The 27,629-nt window shown below is 36.0% G+C and overlaps 1 protein-coding gene across 2 annotated transcripts in view; it reads right to left on the reverse strand.

Annotated features, from left to right (window-relative positions):
- CWF19L2 (CWF19 like cell cycle control factor 2) overlaps positions 1–27,629 on the reverse strand; it is a 59,038-nt gene that overhangs the window by 18,253 nt on the left and 13,156 nt on the right. Inside the window, exons 4-12 of one of the 2 annotated variants that reach the window (XM_038137656.1) lie at positions 26,176–26,283; positions 24,652–24,771; positions 23,597–23,690; positions 22,331–22,446; positions 21,316–22,046; positions 17,395–17,488; positions 14,407–14,496; positions 3,368–3,490; positions 1,987–2,124 (exon numbers count right to left, since the gene is read on the reverse strand). In XM_038137656.1, coding sequence (XP_037993584.1) covers positions 1,987–2,124; positions 3,368–3,490; positions 14,407–14,496; positions 17,395–17,488; positions 21,316–22,046; positions 22,331–22,446; positions 23,597–23,690; positions 24,652–24,771; positions 26,176–26,283 — 1,614 coding nt within the window. Of the gene's footprint in view, positions 1–1,986; positions 2,125–3,364; positions 3,491–14,406; positions 14,497–17,394; positions 17,489–21,315; positions 22,047–22,330; positions 22,447–23,596; positions 23,691–24,651; positions 24,772–26,175; positions 26,284–27,629 lie in introns of both variants that reach the window. The other variant, XM_038137645.1, reaches the window with a different exon arrangement.

Raw genomic sequence — 27,629 nt, forward strand, 5'->3', positions numbered from 1 at the left:
CATAATGCAGATACTCCATGTAGTATAGGCTTGTAAAGCACATAAATAATCATCTAGAATATCTGAGATAAAACCCAAATTTTTCAGACTGCTGTCAACACTTCAGTGGTAACACTGATCTTGTGCTGTGAATAAGAATGCATTCTACAGACATGGAAAGACATGGAAACCTCAGGGAGGCCTAGGAACCAGTTTCTTAACCTAAGATCAAGAAACAAACACCATCTGGGGAAGACCATCACATTTTGTGGTGACAGGATCTGGGAATCATCTGCACAGAAACTACCAAAAGCATTTTAGATCTTAACGGAGAAGAACAATTGCCATCTGAGATGCTTCTTTTTATGAAAGCCGAACAAAAATACCTTCAAAACCTAAATGTGACATTGCATAGGACTGAAAGACTACAGTACCATGAATTAAAATATGGACATTGCAACAGTAATTTTGGCTTTGACAAAATATCTACTTTGAGCATATGCTCCAACACACTTAGCCAGTAAATAAATAGTATGGCTGAATCTTAAAAGGTCAGTCAAGAAGCTTGTTCTAATAAAACAATGTGATGTAGTACATCTTTGCCTAGTAACAAAAAAGAAACACATTACTTAGCATCTGATCCAAAGCTCACTGAAGTTAGTAGGAATTCAGAGCCTTCCAAAACTACAACTTCCTATTTGTATAGGCTAGGAAACACAATACATTCTTGTAACATTATTAATAAATTCTATCCTTCAAAAAACCAAAAAAAAAAACAAGAAAAAAAAAAAAGAAAAAAGAAAAAAAGGAAAAAACCTTTGGAATGAAACAGTGTGACCATTTTATGTTGCAAAATCAATCTCCAGCAATGGCTAAGACGTATGGGGGAAACAACAGAATTGACTCTTCGACACATTTGCAGCTCTCAGCATTTACTGTGGAAATCATGAGCCAAAATCTACCTAGATCTCCCTATTCAATATTTAACAATGAAACTGTATTTCACTAAGTTGCTATATATTTTTTGCTCCCACTCACAATTAAGGCCTCCACTGCATTTCATGCTCTACAACACAAGTTCTAAAATTACCTTCTTCACTGAAAAAAAATCTCAAACCACTCCTTCATGTTATCTGTTCTGTGGCCACTTGCCATATAAGAAACAAAAACAGTTGTATTCTATTAAACTTTTATGCTAATTGTTCTAGTCTAGCAGCTGCCTTCCCTTACCCATCCACCCATTCCCCCCAAGCTGAAGAAATTTTGTTTACTTAGGTTTTCTTCAAATGGCCACTGCTCTGTGCTCCTGATTACAGGATATGCTTTAACAGCTTGGGCAGCATCCAAGATATAGGTGCATGATGCATTCACTAGATGCTTTAAAATGCTAAATTTTCACTTTTCATAACCTATAAAATTCTGATTTTCCTTTTAATCACACCATCACTGAGACAATGTTTGCAGACTCACGATGACTCTCAAATCAGGCATTCAGGCATCAACAGCCTCTTGTATATGTACAGTCATGTTCTCACTCAGCTTCAAGATTATCAACATTTTGCCTTCACCAACCCTGTCTTTCATGTGAATTTATTGCCTCAATACCTGTGATGGGACCTCTTCCTTTTTATTTGAGAGTTCTATAGAATAATCTCCTGTGTCTGAACCAGACATTTTAATTCCTTTTATACCCATAATGCCTTTCAGAGAACACTTAAAATAGGACAGGTGACTCACATCACTAAAATATGTACATCTCTCCAGCAACTCTTAAAGTGAATCTTAAGAATCAGCTCAGATGTTTCACAATGTTAGAAAAATCCTCTCTTTGTACTTGGAAATTCTACAATTTACAACGGCCCCCATTTTTGACAGTCCTGCATAATTCTGTAACCATAAACAATTCTCACCTTCCTTCAGGCCTTCCCTTTACTCAGGCCTCATGTCCTCCCTGATATTTCTAATAATAAAATGCTTAATTAAAAAGTCATACACACAGCACCTTACCTTTGATGCCATACGCATGAACAGTGAGTTTTGATCCTCCGCTGTTCTCATCTTCTCATTTTTGACCAAATCCTTCAGGTTCATACTATCATCATCCTGAAAATACCTTACTCTCTCTTTATCTACATGAGTAGGCATCTGGAAGCGAAACACATTAAAAATAAATATTAACCTGATCAGAAACATCAGTTAAAAAATTCAGACCCTAAAACCTTCAACAAGTTTAAAGAATCATGAATCAAGCTAAGCAGATCCGAAACAACTGGGCTAACAGGTCCATTTTATCTAAAGAGAAAAACATCTTTCCCTTTCTTCAATTGCATAAATACGTCTAAATAAAAATATAGCCTCTTCCCAAAGACACGATATGCTTATCACCCTTAAGGTATCAGAGCTACAACATTACCACTCGGGAAAGATAGACAGTACTTCACTGAAACAGTTAATTAGGTCATAAAAATGAAATATCCTAAAAAGTAATTTTCATTATTGACAATTCTAAAGCTTTTGTAAAGTCACAGACATCACTGAAACACAGTAACCACAGACAGTACTGAAAACTTGTGTGAACATGGTACCTCTAGGAAATGTTGCCACCTTAAAGTACACAAGGGAACAGAGATGTCCCTTAGGATAGGAATAAACTAAATTCCAAAGGAGTACAGGGAGTGGTCATTAATATAAAGCAGGATACCATTTTCCAAAATGGAAACAACAGGACGATGACAACAAATTCCTCACCCTCTTGTGTCTTTCACTTCTCCATAGCAGTGTTGCAAGCTGATCTGTCCGACTAATCAAGAATGCCTGCTAGAATTATGAGGTAGTGTCACCTCCTCTTATCTCAAAAAGATCAAAGTGCTACTATATTTACTGTTGGAAGCAATTATCCTAAGAATAAAACACTGCTCCAGCTTCCAAGTTTCTCATTGTTCCCCAAAGCACTTTGTTGCAAAGATTATGTCATAATTATTATTGTCATCAGTAGCCATATTTTTTGTTAGAACTAAAGTGAAATTAGCCCCCGTGACCTGAGTATCTCAGCAAAATCTTTCTTAATTTGGAAATATTCAGCTCTGCTAATCTTTGTTATTTACATAAGTTTATGTAATATAAACTAAAGAGACTGTGATAACTTTTCCTTGTACATGCATTTAAATAAACCCTAAAGTGATCCCTTGGGAAATGCAATCTGAAAATAAACTGAATATATGCGTAATAAATATGTACTCTAATACTTAATTACAATCATCTTCCAAAAGGAACTTTTTAACTACCAATTGTTATTCTGAAAAGATACTCATTAATTACAGCATTATAAAAGTAAAACTACATCAGTTAAGAGTTGTAGTTCAATACTCAGATTTGTAAAACTTACCACCTGCTGCTTTCTTCGTCCTCCTTTTGGCTCCAGTGGCTCTGCTGGTCCCATCACAGGCCATGCCCTTCCACTTCCATCTGTTCTCACAAGGACCACTTGTTCATCTTCTTGATGGCTTGAAGCCTGTGTCAGGTTTTAAGACATATTTTAAAAGACATGGTACAGACAAGCCAAAAGAAATACCTAATCCACATTAAATAAATGTTTAAAATCCTAAAGATTAAGTAACAGATTCTTTACATTTTGTGTGTTCAGTATAATTCAAAGTAGACAGTTTCACCTTAGTGAGGTATTCTTTTCACGTTCAAAAAGAAGAAAAGTACTAAAAATACATTCAAATAATTAAAGGCAGAGCTTTTCTTTCCCAAATAACCAAGTTTGTATTCTTGCTTTTTTCACATAAAGCTTTATCTCCAGAAGACACACAATGCTTCTGAAAGAGTTAAAGAGATAATACTGAATTAATAAACACCACCATCATTATAATGCTGTATTCCTGAAAACCATCTAAAAAGCTACAGCCTATTACCACTTCTTTTATGGATTGGGAGTGTAGAGAAAAAACACCCTCACTTCTGTTCCCCAAAAAGTTATAGAACCTGTCTTCATGGAAAGTTCTTTATATGGCCCTCACTTGATAGAGGGCCCCTATGTGGATATAGGGGATAGATATATTATACATATACACATACAGAGGGAAAAAAAGGCAGAAATTCTTCACCAAAAAGTAAGTATTTCAGTTTCTAAAATATTAAGAATAATTTAAAAAATAATTTAAAAGCCTGTGAACTTCCTGATTATACTCCAAAGATGCTTAGATAAATCACTTGATTAAATTAGAGCACATAATGGGGCCACTACTTAATCAGATGATATTAGGACAGCCTTTGTCAAATTTTATAAACAACTTCATTAATCTCCATTTCAAGTTATTTTCTACCAAACTGCTTTCCACCTGCCATCCTTGCCTAAGGAAAGCTTGTCCCAGAAACCCAAATAAAGTCTGGAAAATCTGTAGATACTGAAGCATACTTCAACAGCTTAATTACATTTTTCCAAGGAAAGTCATATGAAGGTAGAAGTTATGGACCAAAAAGCTACCTGGGTAAGCCAGACCTCTCTCTTCTGTAACACCAATGGCAAATCTCATTTTGCAAAGCAAACCAAGATGTCCAGCACAACTTTGGCTCCAATAACAATACTGATATTTGCAGAGAACACAACACAACTTATTTTCAGCATCAGCCAGATACATGTTATCTGTGTGTAACCTGTACCTATTGTGTTCCTTTTTCACAAGGTAAGGGCTTTTGTCCCTAATGGGAGGGGGAGAAAAGGTGGTTCATCCCAAGAGGAGTATAAAAAGGCTGTATGCATTCACCTCACACACGTCATGTGATAAAAAAGTCACAGCTGACTGAGACACAAACAGCCAGACTGGGGGGACCAGGTTTTACTGTGCCATAAAACCTTATTCACAGCAGATACAGAAAACAAAGATGAAGTTAACATCAATAAGAACGTATCACAGGAAACTTCTCCAATGCCACAATTCCTTTAAAACTTGGGTGACTTTACAAGTTTGGAGGTTGAACACATAACCATAGATATTGCAGCAAAATCTCAAAAATCCAGAGCATTGCTAATTAGTCTGAAATGAAATTTCCTTTGCAGAGGAAAAACTCGCCATATCCACATGGCCAAGTAGGGATACAAAGCTCTCCCAAGAGGACTAATCAAATCCGATAGCAGACCCTTTAGATCCCAGATCCCACATAGCAGACCCTTTACAGTTTTCCATGAATACTCTACCAAATAGCCACTTCTAAAGGGCCCTGTTTATGTGAAATCCTCTGCCAGGAGCATCTTTCCAGTCATTCAGCTCCTTTTACCAGCTCCTTTTACCATACAGTGTCTCCAAAAGGTCTCCCCTTCCCCACACCTTTGTGTTACTGAGACAAGAAAAGGATGAACTTTTCCATTCCCAGTCTCTAAACTTTAACCTCACTGTATACAAGACTTTTAAATAATACAAATCACTAAAACCAATAGTCATTACAACAGCAGTGCTTCAACTGCAAAGAACAGTAAATATCAGATTCTTATATCAACTTACAAACATTTAATTCCTTTTAAAGCCAGCCTCCCCAAATTTGTCTACACTAAATTTCTTAATACAGACATTTCCAAAAGCATTTGGAAATGTGCAGGCTGCTATTTTCCCAAAAGTTAATGGAATTCACAAGGTGTTCTTTGTGTTAGACTTTATTTGCCTTTGAAGAAGGGCTCTAAAATATTATATCCAAGCAACATTTGCACTTTTTTTTTCTTCCCATTTCTGCATGCTTACACACTAACAAGCAGCAGAAGAATATCTTCTTGATCTGAACTATGGAATGAGTTAGGACAGGGACATGGAACGGAGAGGGGAGCAACAGATATAATACATACTGAACTCTTTGGGTCAGAACCCTACAGCTGGCGAGGTTTTGTCTGCTTTATGAGGCTTTGAGGTTTTTTTTCTCCCTAATTTCCAAGAGTTCTGCATCCCGACACAAAGCATGTAATACTGACTATAATGTATTTAGATTTAATATTCCAGAGGGGGGGAAAAAGGCAAAAAAATTATAGTAATTTTTAGCTTTAGAATACAAAGTACAAAAGAATCTAAGTGGTCCTTCAAAGAGAGATTAAAGGAAGCAGATAAAAGGATAAAATAATTATGAACAGTATGAAGGCTAATGTGAAGTCATGTTAGAGACTAACAGCAAATGCATACTAGGAACCAAAATGAATTCAATGGATGCAAACCAAACATGATTATTCAGAAGATTAAAGATGTTATTAGAGGTAAAGACATCCTTCAGAACTCAAAACCCTATCTAAATAGAACTGACTTAAAAATACAGCATAACAGAAAGTGAATTGTATTCACACAAAAAATGGATTTTTTACTAGAATCTTACTAACAATAATTAGTAAAGCTATTTCTAAACACATCAGAAGCAAAAAGCTTTCTGGTAGAAAAAGATGCTCAAGTGGTTACAGCATTATCAGAAGGTGACATTTGAATAATATATTAATTAATTGTATTTTATTCAACAGCACTTTTTAAAATTAAAAAAAAAAGACCTAGAACTTTGGAAATCATCTTTAAACTGAAATATCAGTAAAAAGAGTTTTTTAAGTAAGCTGCCATGAAGTAATGATTTTCACTAGAGCTTCCAAAAAAGAATTCCAACATATAATGTCCACATCCTTGAGCATATACTATATCCCTTAAACAGGTCTCAGTACAAAAATATTGGAAAGCGACCAATATAATAAAAAGCTTTAAAATGTGCCAAAGGCTGATCCTGGGAATTGTGGGGCAATGTATCTAACATTTGTAATGGACAAGTTCACACAAGTATAATAAAAACTAGACTTCCTATACACTTGAACAATTACACCATACTGAGAAAGAGCCTTTGCAAGAAAAATCCACCACTCACAGATGTAATAGACTTTTTCAAAGGAGTGTGGATATCAATCTAACTGCAAGAGTTACTTAACCTTCTCTTTTTATCTATTGATATTTTCTTTACACTTGTATTCCCATGTCTATATGACATGGTATATGGTAACACAGTGTGGCCACTGTAATATAATAATACTCATCAATAATTATGCTCAGATAAATAATATTTCTATTAAGTACAAAAATAAATTTAAAAACATATATTAAAGTACTTTTAATATACCTATTGTTAAATGTTAAAATTGAAACTGGAGAAGAGGCTCAGTCACTATCCCTACATCTTGTGATGATTGCTAAACAAACAATGTAATTTACAGTCTGAAATGAATAAAAATAGGGTCTATTTCCAGAATGAGAGAGGAATTGTTTGTTGCCATTAATTAAGGAACATGACTTTTTACTTCAGGCCAATTAAATATGCAAAGTACACAGTTGTTCTCACCAAATGTACGAACTGCTATACAGCAATTAACACTCAACTGAACAAAACAAGCAGACAAGTCTGGTTCTGAAAGATAAAAGCTTTAAATTAAATACATAAATAAATAAGATACAGATCCGAATAAGAATTTTGAACTCTCCAGAGATTATCCCTGTTCCAAAGATAAGACTAAGAGAACTTGCAGCACGAGGAAGAAAAGCAAAAGCAAATTTCTAAAAACTAGGTTAAAAATTTAGTGTTTCAAGAAAGACTTCATAAATATATTAATGAGTCACTATTACACATTCAAAAGGTGCTAACACAGTAATGGGATTTTTAAAAGGTTTTACAAGATCAGAAAGTTGCACTGCCATAATTAGGCTCTTGTGTTTAATGCAAAGAGAAGCATTAGAAAATCTAATGCAGGCTGCAACACAGAGGTGAACTATTCTACAGAAGAGCATCTGTGTCAGATAGTGATTGGTTTGTATGTAAAGCACTGGACTAAAAAAATCCCAGAAACTCCAAACCATGGAAAAGGATTAGGTCTCTATTATCCTTTTTTTCTGCTAGTAAGTGACACCGGTTAATAACACAATAAGTAAAAAACTTCATTTGCTTCTATTGATATAAAGTCAGTTGCCCCTTTAAATTCAGCAATTCTTTGTCCTTATATTACAAAAAGGTTATTTTGGCTAAACTGTTTATTGCTCAGAATAAGCAGTTTATGAATCTTCATTAATTTCCTCTTTACAATTAATGTCTCTGACATTAGCCCTGCATGCAGAAATCCTTCTATTTCCACTCAGTACTTATTTTCTTAGAGCATCCTTACGATAGAATGATCAGAATATCATCTCTTGAGTAGAATGGCCACACACACAAATCTAGAGTCAAATTCATTAAGTCATACTGCCAGCCTGTGGAAGCAACACTGGAACTAGTGACATATAACTTTAAACAGTTTGTGATGTGTCTGTCCATTGATGCACCTAGAAATGGGGAAAACTAAAGCAACTAAATCTAACTTTAAAATAATATCCTGGATATCAGGAAGCCACATAGCCTTGAAAATACAACCTTAAAAAAAGCTCTAAATATTCAATTTGATACTTTAAATTGTTAGCTACACTTTGAAATGGTTAGTCACTTAGCTACATCAATGAGCCACTGTAGGTATGAGATTTAAGAAAATTTGTAAAAACTGTAATGACTAGATGGCTTGTTTTTACAGCAAGAACATCTGACAAAAAACATGTATACTCAGACCATAAAAAAAAAAGAGAAGTATTGCAGCATGTTGGTTTTAAAGTCCACAGATTTCTATTTCATCTTATCAACTGATTTAACACAGTGAAAGGGTAAATATAACAGTAAAGATATGCAGAAATTTAACATGGTGCTGGGAGAAAAACACAGCCAGAAAAAATGGCACCATCAGTTACAAGTGCTGCATGGCACTTGGATATGGTTTTTGTCTCTGGTGTTAAAGCACACTTGGAAGTTTTTGTATCCTCAGTTCAAACTCTAAGAAGTCTTAGCCATTCTGCCCTTTTATACTTTTTTCATGTACTGAAATGGTAAGATATTTTACATTATCTACTTACTGATACAATTTTTTCAACATGTTTTAATTGCAAAAGCAAATTTCCCATAAATTACATTCAGGAAGATAAATCGCTTTGTCTTAATTTGTCTTTGTCTTAAATAATTGTGTAATCCAGTCTTAGTGACATCAACAAGAATGTTCAGGAAATAAACTAATCAATAACACATACACCTATTATTTTTTAAAAGTATGCACTAATGATATGAAAGCTGTTCTGCAGCTCCCCCTTCATTATTCTGTGTTACATTTAGAGCTAGTCAAGTCTGTAGGGAAAACACAAACTTTTGCTGGAGAAAGAATGGCACAGCCATCTTGCAGACAAGAATCAAGTGTGATGGAACAGCAGAAATCTTCAGGAATTATGATGAGCTGAAAACATCTGAGAGTAAACAGGCCATGAGCCATCTGTTGCTGAATCTCCCCACCATGTGAAGTTCCAAATAAAATCTCAGATTTTTACTGTGCATTTAGTGAGGATCATTAATCCCCAGCCTTCCAGTTTTTACACAAGTGTCTCAGCTATACTTCTATGTCAAGCAATTTAAAATAATTTTAAAGGATTCTTTATATATGGTAAGTCTATCCTACAGCTGTATTTAGGTTCTGCATTGGTTAAGTCACAATGAAAGTTATGAAAACATATTACAGGTGAATTTTGACAACCAAATATTTTCATTGCAGAAAAATATCTGTGTTAATAGTCTCAATTCCCAAACCTAAAATTTAACAACCTGGTACACCTGCAATTTTGAACATTAATTTTCAGGGTGATTTGGGTTTTGCTTTCTTTGTGTTTGTTTAGCACTGGCTTGGTTTCTTTTTAAATAAAAACCCCCACACATCAGAGGCATTTCTTCTTTCTTTCACTTCCTACTCTGAAGTACTAATCACTATGTAAATTTTACATGTATACACACATACACACAAACACACATGTACACACACACACCACCTGACTTTGAGATAACTGCCTCTTTCTCCAAGGAATCACTGCCATTTTTAAGCTATTTGTGAACAGGTCAATCTTCAAAACATATGAAAATTAAACATACGTTCTTGCTTTCCTCATTATCGTTACTGGAACCGAGAGAACATTATTTCAGGTTTGATCCACATCTGATTCCTCTCAGCTACTCACTCCTAATGTGACATGGCTTACTTGTCTCAGGATAGTAACTGTGCAGCAAGTAATTTCTCTGGGTAAAGATCCAGCATGTTTCATACTGTCTCTCCTAAGGCAGAACTATATACAATGGGATGCTATGGACACAATTTCATAGAATCAGAGAATATTAAGGGTTTGGAAGGGACACCAAAGATCATCTAGTCCCAACACCCTGTCACAGGCTGGACCTCCCACTAGACCATGTTGCTCAAGGCCTTGTCCAACCTGGCCTTGAACACTGCCAGGACCGGGGCATCCACAACCTCGCTGGGCGGCCTGTTCCAGTGTCTCACCACTCTCACAGTAAAAAATTCTTTCTACTATGTAACCTAAAGTTTACCTCTTTCAATTTGCACCCACTACTCCTTGTCCTGTCACTACAGCTTCTAATGACAAGTCCCACTCTGGCTTCCCTGTAGGCCCCCTTCAGACAAGTAGGATTTGAGATTTAAGCCAAACTGTTTTATTCAGTTTCTTTTCTAAAAACCAGTGTTAGTTCTTCAAAAAGAATTTTAAAAAGCTTTATTTATATTGAGCTAGCTTCCCTAGAATTCTCCCTCAGTCTGGAGTCTAATGAATCTCAGGAATCCAAATTAAACATCAGAACTTCAAGACATCAAAATCTGTGTTCAGATAGGAGGTGTTGGAAACATAATCAACCTTATTATTTATACTCAAGAAGAATAATTGAATAAAAATAGCAGAAGCGCTTGAAGTACACTGAGTTCTTAATATTATGAAGGTTTTCAGTAAAAGATGAGCCCCACTTATGCCATGAAACTCACCAAATTAACTTTTCCTTGAACTATAAATCTTCTCCACATAAGCTGCACAAGCAATGGCCTGGAGTCTATTACTCTCACAGATGCAGCAGGTAGCCTAGAAAAGGTTTTCTCCTTTAAAGCAGCATCATGTCAGCCATTGCCAAGTGAAATGCTGTGCCTGCCAAAATTCAAGCCTTACTCTACAGATATCTTCTATGCCCAAGAGGCTTCACATAAGCACTGAATATTTTTCAGTAGAAAAACACTCATACTAGACCAAAGGCTGAAGGACTTCCACAGAAAATTCAGTTATTCAAATGAAGATTTTCTGTGATTAAATAATTCATATTTTCCCTACATATTCTCAAACGCATAACAGAAAAAGCCTATAGCTGTTTCTATTTTTCAGAACTCTCTTCCTTTAAATAATCAGTGACACTGTACCCTACCATGTTATTCCACCCAAAGTACCACCTTCCAGCTTTCATTCAATTTTGTATTGATTTTGTCTTTCAAATGCAATTCATCATTATTGCAAACTGTCTCTACCATTTGCTCAGCAGAGACTACTGTCTGTTTCCTGCATACTAATTATGTTCTATGGAATACCACAAAAAGCTTAGGGTTGAGAAGCTTTTCTTCTAAGCCATACTTCATTTGGGATTGAAAACACTTTTAAAAGATGCATACTCCTACACTACATTCATCCACCACCATGTTGTTGGACCAGATGTTCATGATAAGTCCCTTCCAAAGGATGTATTCTATATTCTGCCTCTTCCTCATTTAAATTTTTACGTTCCAATTTTTGTAGTAGCAAAACCCACCGCAAATTATGTGTCCCATAGGAGTGCTAATGTTCCAGATACAGTTTGTTAAACAAAAATGCTGAATAAAAGTATAAATTACATCAGTTGTGACTGGTACTGGCAATGGCAGAGGTGACATCCTCATAATCAGTATAATATTGTGTACCACTTTCAGAACAGAAATACAAACTCTGTTTAAGAGGTAAACTATGAACACATGGAAGTTGTTTTCTAAATGCTGAAGTCTCCACAATTTTCTGCTGTTTCCTTACATTCAATAGATATCATTTTCATCACCTATCCCAACTCAGAAACCCTATGATTGGTCCAGCAGCTTTCTCTTTACAGAGTTTCACCGGACTCAAAGTGCAGCCTTGCTTTCTCAAAATGCCCACACATTAGATAATAAGCACCTGAAAATAAGCATCATTCCATTCTATCCCAAATGAAATCAAAAGTTTTTTGATTTCCATAGACTCTGAAGGTTGCCTCCTGCTCAATCTTAAAGATAAAACAAGCACAATCTAAATGTGGCTCAACCATTTAACTACAATACCCATTATGAACTCAAATTCCATTACCAGATAATTTAACTGTATTCATACTAAAATTCACAGGGTTACATACTTAAGGCAGCCTACAGTGAACAACAGAGGGGCTCTACCCAAGCTGAGACTTGGTGAAATATATCAGCTGAGAAATACAATGTTTTTAAACTCCAAACATCAGTTTTTGAAAACTGTACTTCACAAGCACATTTTTTAGATTACTTGAGGTAGAATTCTTGTCTATGTCAAAAAAATCACAAAACTGGTCACTAAGTCTCACTGTAAAAGCTATATTTGCCTCTACTCCCGCTTACAAACAAAATAAAATTATATAAAATTAAAATAGGATTTAAGCTAGTACTTTATAGTCCCTTCAGTCTGTAGTTTCTTGGTCACTTCAAGGCAAAATAAACCAGCACCACTATCAAAAGAATTGATCCTGTTCTCTGTGCAAACCCCAGCCATTCATACACCCCCTTATACTAGTGAAAGTCCTCACTCAGTCACACAGGGAACAGAATTGGGAAATTGATCCGTGTCCAATTAATTAAGAAAAAAAACTTCCTAGGGAGATGAATTCAAAATTGCCTTCACTGCTTCCTGATTTATCTCCCCAGCTCTCCCAACAGAAACTGAAATAAGGCAAAGCCACACTTTAGGACCACTCAGCACGACACTGGCCATGCTGCTCTGTAGAAGCAGAGACAGACCTGCCTGAAACAAAATGTTTGTTACTGGTAATGGAGGCACAGCTATCAAACTTTGGGGTCAATAGGATACATGTTTGGAAAACCATTTCTCTGGCAACACTTCAGGTACCTCACTTGGAGTACACCTGGCTGAAGTGGCTGAGGCTGGCACTTGGGTGGTCTACGCCACAGGAAGGCTGAGTCATGCAGAGCCAAACACCCCTTCACAAACCAGCTTCCCTTGTGCTATGGGATGGTTTCTGAACATCTGGGCTGTTGACACACAGTGTGACATAGCTGGCCCTTGGTACACAGGAGTACCAAACACATCCTGCTTGCGTCCCACTAGTCAAAACCAATTCAAAGCTGTAAAACAAGTAAAAATACCATGGCATCACAAAGACAGCGCTTAGGACAGAGCAACTGTAAGCTCTGATGGACTTCTGACGCTCACGTAATACAGACTAAAAGAAGCCAGGAAATAGGCACAGGCAAAGGATATTCATAAATATTTACATCTGGTATTTTTGTAATGACTGTTAGTTGTAAAAATGCTCTAAATAAAAATTAAGATAAAAATCAGAATATGGTTGAAGACCACATCTGACCAAAATTGTTACCCATAACTCAGTACCTAAGGAATAGATGTCCACCAACATCTGTGAGGCTCATCCACAACATACTCTTTACTTCCCAATTTTAAAATCTGAATGGATTTTTTCCTGTGTAATTATACAACTCCAGTCTGCCTATTTTAGGGTTTTTTTACATATATGAAAAACATGCACTGCAATGAAGCAGAATCTACCTACACAGAGCTTTTGTAATTTTGAATTGTTCTGAGTTCAGGTGTGAGACTTAAATACTATCGTCACAAGGTAGTCAGGCAGAGAGCATACATTTTAATTCAGTTTAGTTTGTCTTCTAAAGACTGGACAAATACTAGCTGGTGTATGAGGTCTGACATGAAGCCTTTTAGGACAAAAAAATTTAGCGACTTCAAACTCAGCTCACTAACACCTGAGTTTTTACTATGGCGTTGGGGTCAAATTGAACAAGAACATTAGTTTTTGTCTGAAAGTTTCCTCTCCATTATGAGAGGTAATAACTTAAGGTATTAGCCCTGTTTCCTTATTTCACTGTTGGTACAGAAGAAGCTTTGTTACATTACTTAAATACCACCCTTCAAAAGGGATAACATTTGAAGTGCCAGCTTCTTCAGAGACAGCAGTCATGCAACAGCCAGCACATATCAGTTTCATTTTTAATGGAAGATTTATATCCTTGCTGAGGAAATATTATGAGTAAAAAAAAAAAAAAACATTGAATTTCCTAAAGTACCACGGACAAAGTTTTGTTTACCAACAAAAAGTACAATTCAATTTGAACAGTCACTCACCTGAAGTCACACTTTGTAATGTTCCTGCGTACATCTGATGTTCTCTAATTCAGCTGCTACCCGTATCATACATATAACATTAGTGCAAAGAAAATAAAAATATTTTTCCACTTACCTCTCTGCCAGACTTTGCTGGAATCTGTCCCTGAGTCTCTCGCAACTTGCGAGCACTGTCAAGTTTTGCTTGAAGTTCTGAAGCTAAATCCTTCAATGAAAGCGAGAGTATTCCATTTGTTTAACTATCTAAAACTTTGAGGATATTTTTATATCAAAGTGAACTATTCATTTCATTTTTTTCATAGAACATTTTAAACTCTAATGACACAAAATAGTAAAGAAAACATCAATATAATTCACACAATCCTTTATAGGATATAACATGAAAAAAATGTTCAGAATAGAGGCATCTGAAGTACAAGAACAAGCATTGCCATAAAAAGACCAGAAAATGTATTCTTAAGCATTATTAAATTCTACTACTAAATGCTTTGCATTAACTAAGCACAGGTATTACTTTACATATAGGAAGCTAAATAAGGAAGCCTGAATACATCATATGCTTTTTTATTTTTCTTGTACACACACACACAGACCCACACCCACACCCACACACACCTCCACATACTTTTACACACATCCATCAGCTCTATGGGTCTAGGGAAATATCTCTCAGAAATTTTTGCTATGAAGTTTCACAGCTCTCTACACTCCATCTCCAACTTCTGAGCTTCAGACCTTATTTTGAGAATTAAAACGTACAAGAGGTAGAAAAGAAGAACACTTTACAGTCTTGTGCCAATTGGTTTTGATGCTCCTGTGCTCCCTTAACCATCTGACTATTAACTAAACAGAAGTATTTCAGAATATCTTGGATTGCTAGGAATTGCCAGCCTATCAACCTGTAAAGAATAGAACCATTTATACCCTAACCCTCTGTCAGTTTCACTGACTGCACTCCAACCATCGTGCCCATTCTTCCCGCCCCAAAATTAAGTAATTTGATCAACACCAGGCAGCAAATCAGTAACAAAAATAGATTCAGAATTCATTTGGCCCACATGGCCAACCTTGAGCTCCAGCCACCAGAACATGCTTTTACATAACCATCTGTTCTGGTATGTGGGGATGAACTTGATTAAACAAGCTGCATTTTCAATCTGATTAGAGAAAGACCATGAAAAATATATAAAATGCCACAAGGCTATTATATATGATATATATTATATTAGGTATTTTATTATTTAAATTGTTGTTGTTTGGTTTTAGTTTTGTTTTGTTTTTTAACTAGGTTGATTCAGGGTGCATATACAGAAAACTGCATCTATAAAAATAATAACAAATTGTAGTACTGGTTTCTGCCACATGATTCGGGTCAAAACAAAACAAAATTATAAAATATTAAATGAATTACACTGTCCCCACAGGATACATGTATATTTTTCATCAAATCACTTGCATTCAGTTCCCACCAGGTTGAAAAGAAAAAAACCAGATTTATGCCCGAAGTTTAGTTAAGGCAATGCTACTGAATCTGAGCAGTATCAGAAAAAAAAGTTTACAAATTTTTGCTGCTTTCCATCAGTCTTTGGAAAACCTTCCCCTCCCCAGTACTTTAGCAATTAGTGTACAGATAGCTTACACTACACCAGTCCCTCACAAACCTATCATAATTACTTCCGTAAACATATTTTTCCTCACTAGTGTATGCTTTTTAGTATTAACTAAGAAAACTAGAGATTAATATATGAACACACCCATTTAAATCATTAACACTATACCTTAGTAGGAAATACATTCCTTCCAGTTACTTTTAATTCACCTTTGAAGCTAATAACATGTAAAATGGACACGATTTCTAGATAAGGTATTGCTGTTCAAATCTTTAAAGCTACATACCCACATATATGTCTAAAATCTGTGAAAAAAAAGAATTCATAACATAAAATTGGTTTGAGAAGAAAATATTTGTAAAATGGATATTTTCTCCTAACAAATTTTGAATTATCTGATAGGGCTTTAACAAGGATCAACACTGTGTCCTAGTCCAGCAATAATGACAAAACACACTAAAACTTTCCACAAATCAAAGAATCAGTAGCTCTTGAGAAATATTAATTTACCACTTGGAGACTTAACATGTTTTATATATTACTATAAATAAATATTTATTTATTATTTCTTAAAGATGCAGATTTTGCTGCAAATATTATGTCACAAGAGGCAACATAAACAGGTGCAGTAAAAATTAATCTTAAAAAAATAAATAAAAAGCCCACAGTGATAGCATTTGCTTCTAAAAAATATGAAAACAGCTCCTTAAGAGCAGCTATTCAGAGCCAAGCACTTGAAAAACACAGCTTAAAAGCTAACAGACTCTGACCTTGTTATAACTGAAACTTCCAGACAGTACTACTGAAGGGAATTAACTCATTATAGCCATATTTAATGTAATAAATAAAATACATAAACCTCCACATTCAGTGTTGCACAAGAGTGCAGTTCTTGTTCCTTTTAGGTAGCCGGCAAAACAAGCCACATTAAACGTGCAGCTGTTTCTCCCAGCTCCACAGAGCAACCTCAGAGCAGGACCACAAAACATTCCACAGCTGTTCTCAGTGCAGAGCTGGCTGCGGTGGCATATGCTATTCCTTTCAGTTTTACAATTTCCGTATCACAACTAATAAGCCCGCTTATACAGCAGAGCTGTGGACCACAAGCACCTACCATTGACAAAGCTGATGAAATAAGCAAAGCTCCAGACGCTGTTTACCTTGTAACAAAGACAGGGAGCTTTGCAGTTTTCACCTGCTCCCTTTTTTATAAAAAGAGAATAAATAATATAAAAAGGGCAGAGAACAACTGGTTTAGATGTGCTGCTTATCCTAAAAAGCCCGGGGTCCTGAATCCTCTATTTGACTCTATGAACTACTGCATTTAAATCAGAAATTACAGTAAAAGCAGTATTTTCAAATCCTATCAGATTCTGCAAATCTTTATTTGCTTGAATCAACACCCTTTTAAAAAAAAACACCCAAACAATTAAGTTGCTGTGAGCTTTGAAGAAAAACTGCAGTAAATCATGACAGTTTTTCACAGCCATTACCGTGTCTCCCATGAGCTCTGCTTTCACAATCCTCGCTCCCAGTCTGTTCATCTCCTCTTCACTAAGGACCCGAGGCGGCTCATCCTTGGATGATCTGCAAAACAGCAGGCGCACTAAAGACACAGAAAAACAGAGCAGTATTCACCTGTACAATTCAGCATGAGAAGCCTACTGTACTTGTACATATATGTCCACTGGCAAAATAATTGAAAAACAATGTATTATAAAAATGTATTTGCAGACTGAAGTTGCCAAAAACTCTGAAACCAAAGACCTTGAATCAAATTTTTATGAGGTTTGTTTCCTTTAACTTTTGAGAGCAACTCAAATGAAAAGCACTATCTATTAACATTCTCCCAGCATGAAAAAACAGTCAAGAGTCAGTAGAAGGTATAATCAGGAAAAAACAAGGGAAAGAGAAACAGAAAGTGTTATTTTAACCTACTCTAATTCTTCTTTCTGGCTTTGGCCATGCTTTTACTTCTCAGCTTCTGCAAAATCACCCATTTCTGAGTTATTATGTTTGTCAAATGGCATTCCTCTTCAAGATTACTTATTTTTCCCATATTTATCTGCTCACAGTACAGTCCTTACATCTGAATATTTTATGGCTGATACAGAAGAGTTTCCATGGAAAATTAACTGGTACCATTTTAAAAATATGAAGTCCTCCTAGAGAAGCCACAGCTGGTAATAAAGAGTATTGTACCTCAATGTAAGTATTAAAAACTTAGAATACAACTTTTTTATTTTTATAACAAATAATTTTTATGATATTCATTAAATATGGATCCCAGAAATACTGCAAAGAGGCATCAAAAAGGAAGTTTGGCCCTTGTTCTCAAACTAAAACAAATTAACTCTAAAAGTAAAATACTTAACACAAAAGATACATAAGAGTACAGTTATGATATTGGTTCCTGCTGTTAGAGACAGAATTCACTCACTAATCTATATGGTTAAACCCTGTAGGAGTAGAAGAAGGGGAATCTTTGAAGATGGTGTCCTCTTTAAGCAACAGATCTCCCCAGTCCTGAGAAAATTACTAGAGTTGCTTTTCTTTATTTTCAAGATGCCCAATCCAAACCCCCAGAATTCGGAATTTACTTTAATTTCACCAGAAATAAAACATGCAAAGATTAGGTTCCCAATGTTCCTTAAGCTGTATCCTTCAAAGAAAGGCAGACTACTTCAAAAAAGGGAACCAAAGGTGTTTATTAATTCATAGATGCTTTTTTTAAATTGTGCTAGTGCTTGACTCATTGTCTGAACTTTTCGAGACTTGAGACATTGCTTTGATTTGCTTTTTATCTTGTCTCAAATTAAACTCTGAAGCAGTCACATTATTAAGTGTGACTTCCAGCAAACACTAGCTGATGGACTTTTCCTCTGGGGAGATCCCTTGGACATCCAATCAGCACTTTTAATTAACCTGTGTCATAACTGTCCAAAACACTTTGATTTATAGGCTGAAGAGACTTCCTCTGTGCTTTAAAAAAGATAAAATTTAAAAGCCGTACTTTCAGCATGAGAGATGAGGAACTGAACCAGTAACACCTATTAATTCAAGCCTTCACCTCAAAGATTTACTTTTTGTGACTGAGGACTCTACCAAAAGAGTATATGTATTATAAGACTTGAAACTTTAAGAAGAAAAAGAAAGCAGCAGCTTATAAATTACTCTCAACAGGTATCTACTACACAAATCCAAGCCTGAAACGTTCCAAAAGCCAGAATTTTCTACAAAATACAATACAAAAACAAAAACAAAAAACAAAAACAACAAAAAAAAAACAAAAAACAAACAAACAAAAAAAAAACTTCTGACTGCTAGAAACAGGAAGGCAGGTTATTGACTATTCACTATTTCAAAACACAGAGTCTCAGGAGTTAAGAAGTCATCTTAGAAGAACTTGGAAATAAGTTATGTCAATAAGCAGAGGCTATATGGTTTTGCAGGCCTAAGTAACCCCCAGTTTACTAATGAGTCAGCTTAGTAATTGCATTGGCTAAGAAATATAATTAAAATATCAAAGAAGATGGACAATTGGGTTTAACAGCACCAGAACGGAAAACACATGCAAAGAAAATATGAGCTGAACAGTTTCTACATCTAGTTCGCTTCTGTGAGGAAAGAACTACCTTTTTTGTCATAATAATTGAATTCTTTGAACTTGAGCAAGTAAACCACTTCCGCACACAATCTCATTTCCCAAAATTTGCAGCTTCGTCCAGTTACAATTACCACTGCACTTAGTAAATGTGGCAGTTAAAAAAGGTACTGTTTTTGTACCTGCAACTAAAAAAAAGTGAATCACCATTCTTTCACAAAAAAAAAAAAAAAACAAAAAAAAAAGGACTGAAAAGAATAGCTGCTTCTGTAAAGAAAAGAATACTGAGGCAATGGTAACACTAACTTCCACTCAGTGATTACATGTTCTACAAGGTCTGGCTGGATGGGATGGAATTTATTTTTTCCACAGCAATGTGGTGGTACATTTTCCTCCACATTGTGCCTAGCCCTCCTCTTCCCAGGCCATTCTGCAATCCCAGGAATTTCCATTATGCTTTGGCCTTTGAAGACCAGTGAAGTATCCTTTGACTTCAGCAGGAACTCTTGCTAGGCTAAGGTGGGAGCACATTGTCTGCACCCGGAACTCCTGGTGCCTACCACAGTGGGGAACAAAGGCAGAAAGACTCAGTCAGCCCCTGGCAGCGCTGATCATTACTCACCTGAACCACAGCCTGAGTGGAACTGTACCATTGCTACTGGAAGTTTCAAAATTCTAGTGACTGTGCCAGACTGTGGCCAGGATGTAAATTTACTGATGACTGCAGCCCAGCACCTTGCGACCCCACCGAGAGCAGAAATGTGTGAGGCCCCCTGAGCTCTCCTAGACCACAGCAGGCTGTGCCAGCATTGCACTGAGTGGGGACACCTCTCAGAACTCACCAACTCACCAGTTTGCAAAGATTACAGCACCGTCATAGAAAGCTGAAACCCTCCACTCCTTGAGGCTCAACTCCTGCTTGTTGATAAATTTCAATACATTTGAAGTACTTCACTGAACTCAAGAGGAACTCTTAATAGGCATTTTTTATATATTCACATATAAGTATTTTATACATTTATATACTTCTATCCCTATATATGTCTTTTCATCCATGTGCATGCATGTATGAATTATTGGGACAATCTGAAAGAAAAGATTCATAGTAACAACCACACTAGTCAGATGACTGGAAGAACCAGCAAGCTGCTAACACTGGAGAACAGGAGGCCATGACCAGAGTGAAATGTCAGTTCTCTACAACTTGTCTGACCACCTCTCCTTACTACTCTCCATTGTCTTTCACAAAAGCAAGTCATGGAAAACTAAATTCCTGCTGCCTATTAAGTTTGTGTTTCCTTTCCCACTCCTATTAATGCTTCCTCTTCACCACAGAAAACACACTTTCTATTAAACACCTTCCGCTGTTTTTCATATGCTACTACTTTAGCATATGAGCTCATCTCACAAGTGGCAAACCTATCCCTGCTGTATTAATTATTTCAGTTTTCAGTCAGCATTTTCTACCATTTCAAAATTGTATTTTATAAATTCAATGACCGTTAAGATATTTTGGAGGTTTTTCTGCCTAAGAGGCCAATTTAGCCGCAGTGTGAAAGAAGCAGAAAATAACCTATCATTAGCAATTCTCAAATGTGCTGAGGAGACAGATCAGGTAGGGGATGTTCACTACTTCTGCTGAACTTACTTCTTCTAGCTGCCCTTAGCTGGAGGCTAAGACTCCTCCTTGAAACTAAAGAGATCTGATATAATCAGTGCTTATAATGTCAAAAAGGAGATAGAGCTTTCATTATATTTTGCCATGAAAATTACAGCAAATAAAAACCAAGTAAAGATGTTCATAAAATACCTAGAGGATGATATTTTACAGTCAGATAAAATTTGTTTCTTCTCAGGGGTATCACTTGCGCGTTCCTGCCGCGACTTCTCTTCTTCATCACTTGGAGATCTTTTCCAACTTTTGCCATCAATTTGTCCCCTAGTACCTGATGATTTTTGATCAGACTTTAATTTCTCATTGCTATCTTCTGTGTGTGTTTTGGTCCACAGTGCAGTATCTTCACCGGGTTTCTGGAAACGGCTGCTCAAAGAGCTATGAGCTGAGTCCTCCTTGGAAGAGAACTGCTTTAACTTGGAGTCTCTGGATGCACTGTAAGACATTAAATCATCTTCAGAGGGTTTCAAAAATTTGTGTTTCAAGTTGCTTAGAGATGAACTCCCCTCCTGATTTCGTTTTTCACTGGAGTATTTTTCTGCTTTGGAGCTGTAGCCCCTTGGTACTGAGTCTGTGCTACTGCGTCCACATTCCTGGTCTGCTCTTGACGCATCTCTTCTGTAATTCCTGTCTTCCTGCGCCCACCCCTTGCCATACTTCTCCCTGGAATAGCCCCCAAATGTGTGTCTGTCTCTATCATCTTCATCTCGTGTCACCTTTTCAATATGCTGCTCTTTCTTGTCTTTCTTCTCTTTCTCACTTTCTGAATAGTCAGTCTTCTTCCATCTTCCACTTCTATAATAATTTTCCTTTTTGGATGCAGCTTTTTCAGCTTCTTCTAATCGTGACTGAAATACCTCCATTGACTAAAAGAAAAAAAAAAAGTCATACCACTTTTAAGGCAATGGGATATTGTGTAAGTATTTCAAATTTGCTATAAGATCTCATATATTAAAAACATTTAACAAGAAAAATATGTAAAAGGCTGGGTAGCTTTAAACCCTTCATCACTTGAGAGAAGCTTCAGGTGCTGTTTTTTCTTGCTTCTTTTCACATTTTACTTTATACATTAAGTACTTGTGCCTTCATATGAAAGTAATCTTTTCCAAGCATCTATTAATATGAAGAAAATTTAGCTGAAGATCCTCACCCCATATCTCTCAGCTACAATTTCCTCAAAATTCCGCTTCTCTCTTTCAGCCTGCTCCTTCATCCTCTGGTATGATTTTCGCAGCCAACTTAATCCAGCATCTTCTACCACTGTAACTAAAGTAGAAAACAACAAGAGGTTGTAGTTTTACATCTCAAGTAATTATTCCTATTTAACCTTATTCTGTATGTGACACTAAAGAGTCACCTAAACTTATTGTAAAAATTGAAGTGCAAAAGAAAAACAGAATTAATAGACAAATACGATTACATAGTTTCTTAAGTTAATGCTGGTTATACCTCAGCAATACCACTCATTTAATTTAAGCTTCTCTAGCTTATCACAAGCAGTTTCCAACACAGGAGTGGCATTTGAGAAGCTGTAGAGTTTCTTCATGACATTAAAGAACCCTCCTGTCACTCCCACATCCTGTGTCCATTCTTGGGCATAGCCCTTACAAACAAGTGAATTCCCTTTCTCAGAAATTGAATGAATAACACACTGCTTCCCATGTGAGAAGCTAGAAGTGCTCTTGACATTCTGAACACTCACTCACTGATGCCTGCCAACTCTTACAGATCCCTGATCTCTGTGGCTCCTAAAAGTGGGCATGAGGCTAATGGTTTCTGGGACAGACTGTCCATAGGGAAAGGCTCTCAAAAAACAGACCCCACTCTTCTCTGCTGACAGAATACAAGGATCATTCTCACCACATAATAGATGTTTCATGACATTACGAAAAAGGCTTTTGTTACTGTATTTGCTGGAAATAAGCATGATAACCCTAGGGTAAGGAAAAAAGTGAAAAGGCTACAGAAATACTATTCTTCACAAACTGTATCTGCAATGTACTTCATTTTGATGTGACTCAGACTTCTGTGGGTGAATACTTTAAAACTGTAATTTGTGCAATGGAATGAAAGGAACCAAATGAGTTGACAACAATTTATCTTGTCTTGGTTAAATCATGCTTTTCTGTAATTAGTTCAAAATGGAGAATTTTGTAAGGATATTGAAGGTCAAATCACTCAAGATTAAAACCCAGTGAACAGAAATTCTGCAAAACACATACTATGATACTAACCCAATATTCACTATGGAATTTTTATCCAAATTTTACTTTATTACCTACATTATTAATAATTTATATATTACTCATAATCCTATTACAACAGGAGTAACAACACTAGGAGTAATTTTTTAGCAACACAGAGTCCAGAAATTGGAGACAGAAATGTAAGATTATTACTAAAAGTTGCTCTTAACCTTTCTTAACTGAAGTCTCTTCTTCCTTCTCTGGTGGCAAACCTGTACCACCATCTTTCCAATAGGGGTTGAGTTCTCTCTCAGACAGCATGGCCTAAAACAGAAATAATTTCAATGTTTGCATAGCATATGGTTTGTATTTTATGGAAGATCTATAAATTTTGAGAGACTTGTGTGTGAAGTCACACAACTCACCACCACCACTTTCATGGTCTAAGCATCTGTTGTACACATTGTTTTGTGTACCAAATAAAAAGCAGACAGTCAGGTGCAGAAAACACAGGAGTATAAACCTACGTGGACAGCAAGTAGCTGGGTGGGAGAGTCTATAAAAATCATTCTTTTTTAAGATTAAGAATACATATAAATTGTCATTAACCATAAAATACATGCTGACATTCTGGTGATTTAAGATGTCCACATTAAATGGTCCTCCAACAGCTCTGAAATAATGTTCAGAAAAAAAAATGTGAAGAAAAAAATTTCTAAAATATTAATCCCTTGTCTAAAGACAATAATCAAGCCACTGCATAGTACACAAAAACAGTGATCCAGGTCAGTCTGGTTCCCAAGAACAACACAGCTAAGTGGGAAACCTAATAGCAAGAAAGAGCCTGCTGTGAGATGTGAGGACAAAGAAATATTAGCTAATGATCCATCACTGTGTTTTCAGACTACACAGCATTTAACAACGTAAAAGCCTCTGTACCCTTCACTTAAATACAGTAACTTAAGTAAGCTTTTACCACTCTAAACAATGGTGCTCCTTTCACACACCATGGAGAAGACCACACCAACAGTCTGTCATTGTTACTAACAGAACTTAGTACTAACAAAAGTAGCTTTCTCCTTACCTAGAAGTTAAAAGGCTTTTCTCCACAAGCCTGATGTATGAAGCCTTCCATCCAAACAGACCAATTTAATTAAAATCATTATCACATCAGGCATTAGTTTTAATAACAATAAAGACTTACATATTTGAACCAATTCATTACTTTATTCATTACACAAAATTAGTAAAAGGCAGAAAAAATTAAGATATTAATTCCTCCTACCTGCTCAAGTTCTTGAGCTTTCTGCCGTTCCAATACTTTTTCTTTGTGTCTTTCACCTTTGACAGCTGCTACTGACGTTGTTTTCAATGACATGAAGTTTAAATTCATCCATTCTTCTCTCTTTAAAATAAACACAAAGAATCAGTGTTCGTAATTCCAACAAAAACATGGCTTATATGCTAAACCAAAGCAGTGCAACTACTGACAAATGTAGCTGACAATAAACAGTATAGGTTCTACGTATGAAATGCTTCAATGAAAGGTAAATATGATTTTAAGAACTCTAATCTTCCAATTTTTAATACTTAAACAAATTTCATGTCTCCCTGTAATATGAAATACATATTTACAATGGTAGTTAAGACATTAGTAAACATGCATACTGTACAGTATTAGAAAAAACAAATTAGAATCATTAGAATAAACAAATACTGTACATCTCATTGAGCTAACTCTAATCTCATTATCTCTTACATCTCTTCTAGTGTATACAAAATCTGCAATCAGTATCTGAGCATAGTTCATGCCTCAGATATCCAGGCACTAACTGCACCTTCAAACTTAACAGTTATACATCTAAATTCTGTGAACTGTACCCACAATAAAAGCTAGAAAACTGCATTAATAGAACCTAAGCAAGACCAAGGAGATTTTAAAAAATAAGGACTAGACTAGAGAAAAGCAGCATATTAAAAGCCTAGATATATCTACTACCTTTATACAGGTTAAAACCTGAAGCCTCAAAAGCAAGCAGTGACATACACATTGTAAGCAGTTACTCTATAAAGGCAAGTATTTAGAGCGATTCAGTAATTCTAGTAGAGCAACCAAAATGACCAGATTACATCTATTTTGAAACATGTCCTTGCAGAAGAATCTTCCTATCTTCAACAGAGTTCAAGACTGAGTTGTCAATCTGAACAGATGCCATATGTCACTTTGTCTCTATTATTCAAAAATTATGTTAGGCAACATGCCAGAGAATTTCAGAGGTGAAACACAGCACTCCATTTCTCAGATCTCTCCAGGAAAGAGGAGGAACTGAAAAATCACCTATCTCCAAGTGATTCCATAATACCTATGTCCACATCAGCAAGCAATGTGCATCAACAAATGTGGATGTACACAGGACCTCTGGTGGTCATCTGGTCCAAAGCCCCACTCAAGCAGGGCCAGTTGCCAATATATTCAGTTGTAGAACAGCCACCAAACTTGTGAAGAAAAAAGTAACACGTCTAGTTAAAACCTTTAAGATGATGTTGTCAAGAAAATCAAACTAACTTGTAAGAGCCTCAAAACCTGATAGGAGTTGGTGTTGGGCAACATTAAGAGTAGTGCCTTACCAAACACTCGGAACTATTAGGTAGAGAAGTCTTCCAATCAATGAAAAGTAGCACCAACCAGCTAAACAAAGACATTTGTCTGTAAAATAGGTTTTGCTCAACACCGCGAAAGAGCTCCCAAGAAACCTAAGCATGTTTCACAAGCTGAATTTATCTCTGGAGTAGCTGTGAGCCTGCCCACCTGCAGGGAAGGTTCTTTCGTATCATCTGGTTGCTTGTTGACCTTCCAAGCCTCTTCTGTGTCATCTGACTGCGACACATTTGACTCAACCCATTCAACTGAAGAATCCTAAAAAGAGAGTTTAATGTAAAGAATAAAAACAATACCTTAATATGCTACTTGATAACATGCAATACTTAGCAATTATATCAATAATCAAAATAAATGCTGATTAGCATTACTAATATAATGTTTAATATTTTAGAATACTGATAATAAAACCAGAATATTAATATTCCCATAGGAGATTGTTCCATCATGATCAAAACATTTCACTTCATAAGCACATCACAGCATGCAACAAGACCTCATACTGGCAGCTTATTTGCGTAACTCTACTAAAACAGTCAGAATAAAAAGAAAATCAAAACCAGTTGGGTTTATGACATTACAAAAACAAAATTTAAAAAAAAATCTACATGCAATACTAAATATGTTTCATATTTTAAAAGTTAGATCAGTTACACAGTACAATATAAATCATGGTACATGCTATTGCCTGCTATTCTGTATTCAGCTTCCTACACTTGCATTTGCAAACAGCGTACAGAGATTTTTCACTTGAATCCAATAGGACAACATTGAACAGAGTTTCTCTGTTATTCACATGAACCTGTCTTAGGAGTAAAAGACTTTGGACAGAAGTTACAGTCAGGACTGTGTTGTATCCTAGGAGTCCCTGCTGTGATCTAAAGGGTTTTGGTGACTCCCATGGAGGATGTGGGACATTTGTGCCTTTGGTTACTTCACACACTGATACTATTGTTTATCTCTAGTATTAACCCCTGAAAAATAAGTCTCATTACAATAGACATTCCTTCACTCCATAAAAGCAACTCTGAAAATTACAACTAACAGTGCCATTTGACTTGCACCAGAAATGCAGGGAAGATGTTTTCCACAATGTGGCCAGAAGGCAGCACCCAGATTTCAAATGCAGTCTCTGCACTGTCTCACCAGAGTGCCCTTCCATGTGAAGGCATGTCCTTACAGATTCAACTGTACAAGTCCTTCAGACCCATGTACAACTCCCATGTTGTTGGGAGTGTCCATGGTTGAACATCTGTGGAAAAAGGCAGAGGTAATTTGTGCTTAAAATCAAAAAATTTGTGCTTAAAATCAAAGTAAATTCTTTCCAATTTTAGATACATCTTTCTATCATATACCACACACTACAGGGTCTCTATGAAATTTTCCTCTCTATATCAGAATGAGGATTTTGTTTTTCATTTTATCTCAGAATCTATAAATCCCTTAGTTCCTAATGAGTGAATTTAATACCATAAAATTCAGGAGCACTTATGTAACAGCCTATTTTAAATTGACTAAATACTCGGTACATGAAAACTGACAAATTTTGTTGCAATTTTTCCCAACAGAAAATGGTAAGAATGAATTACTTATTTTTAAGTAAT

Source organism: Motacilla alba, chromosome 1 (genome assembly GCF_015832195.1).
Source record: "Motacilla alba alba isolate MOTALB_02 chromosome 1, Motacilla_alba_V1.0_pri, whole genome shotgun sequence".
NCBI lineage: Eukaryota > Metazoa > Chordata > Aves > Passeriformes > Motacillidae > Motacilla > Motacilla alba.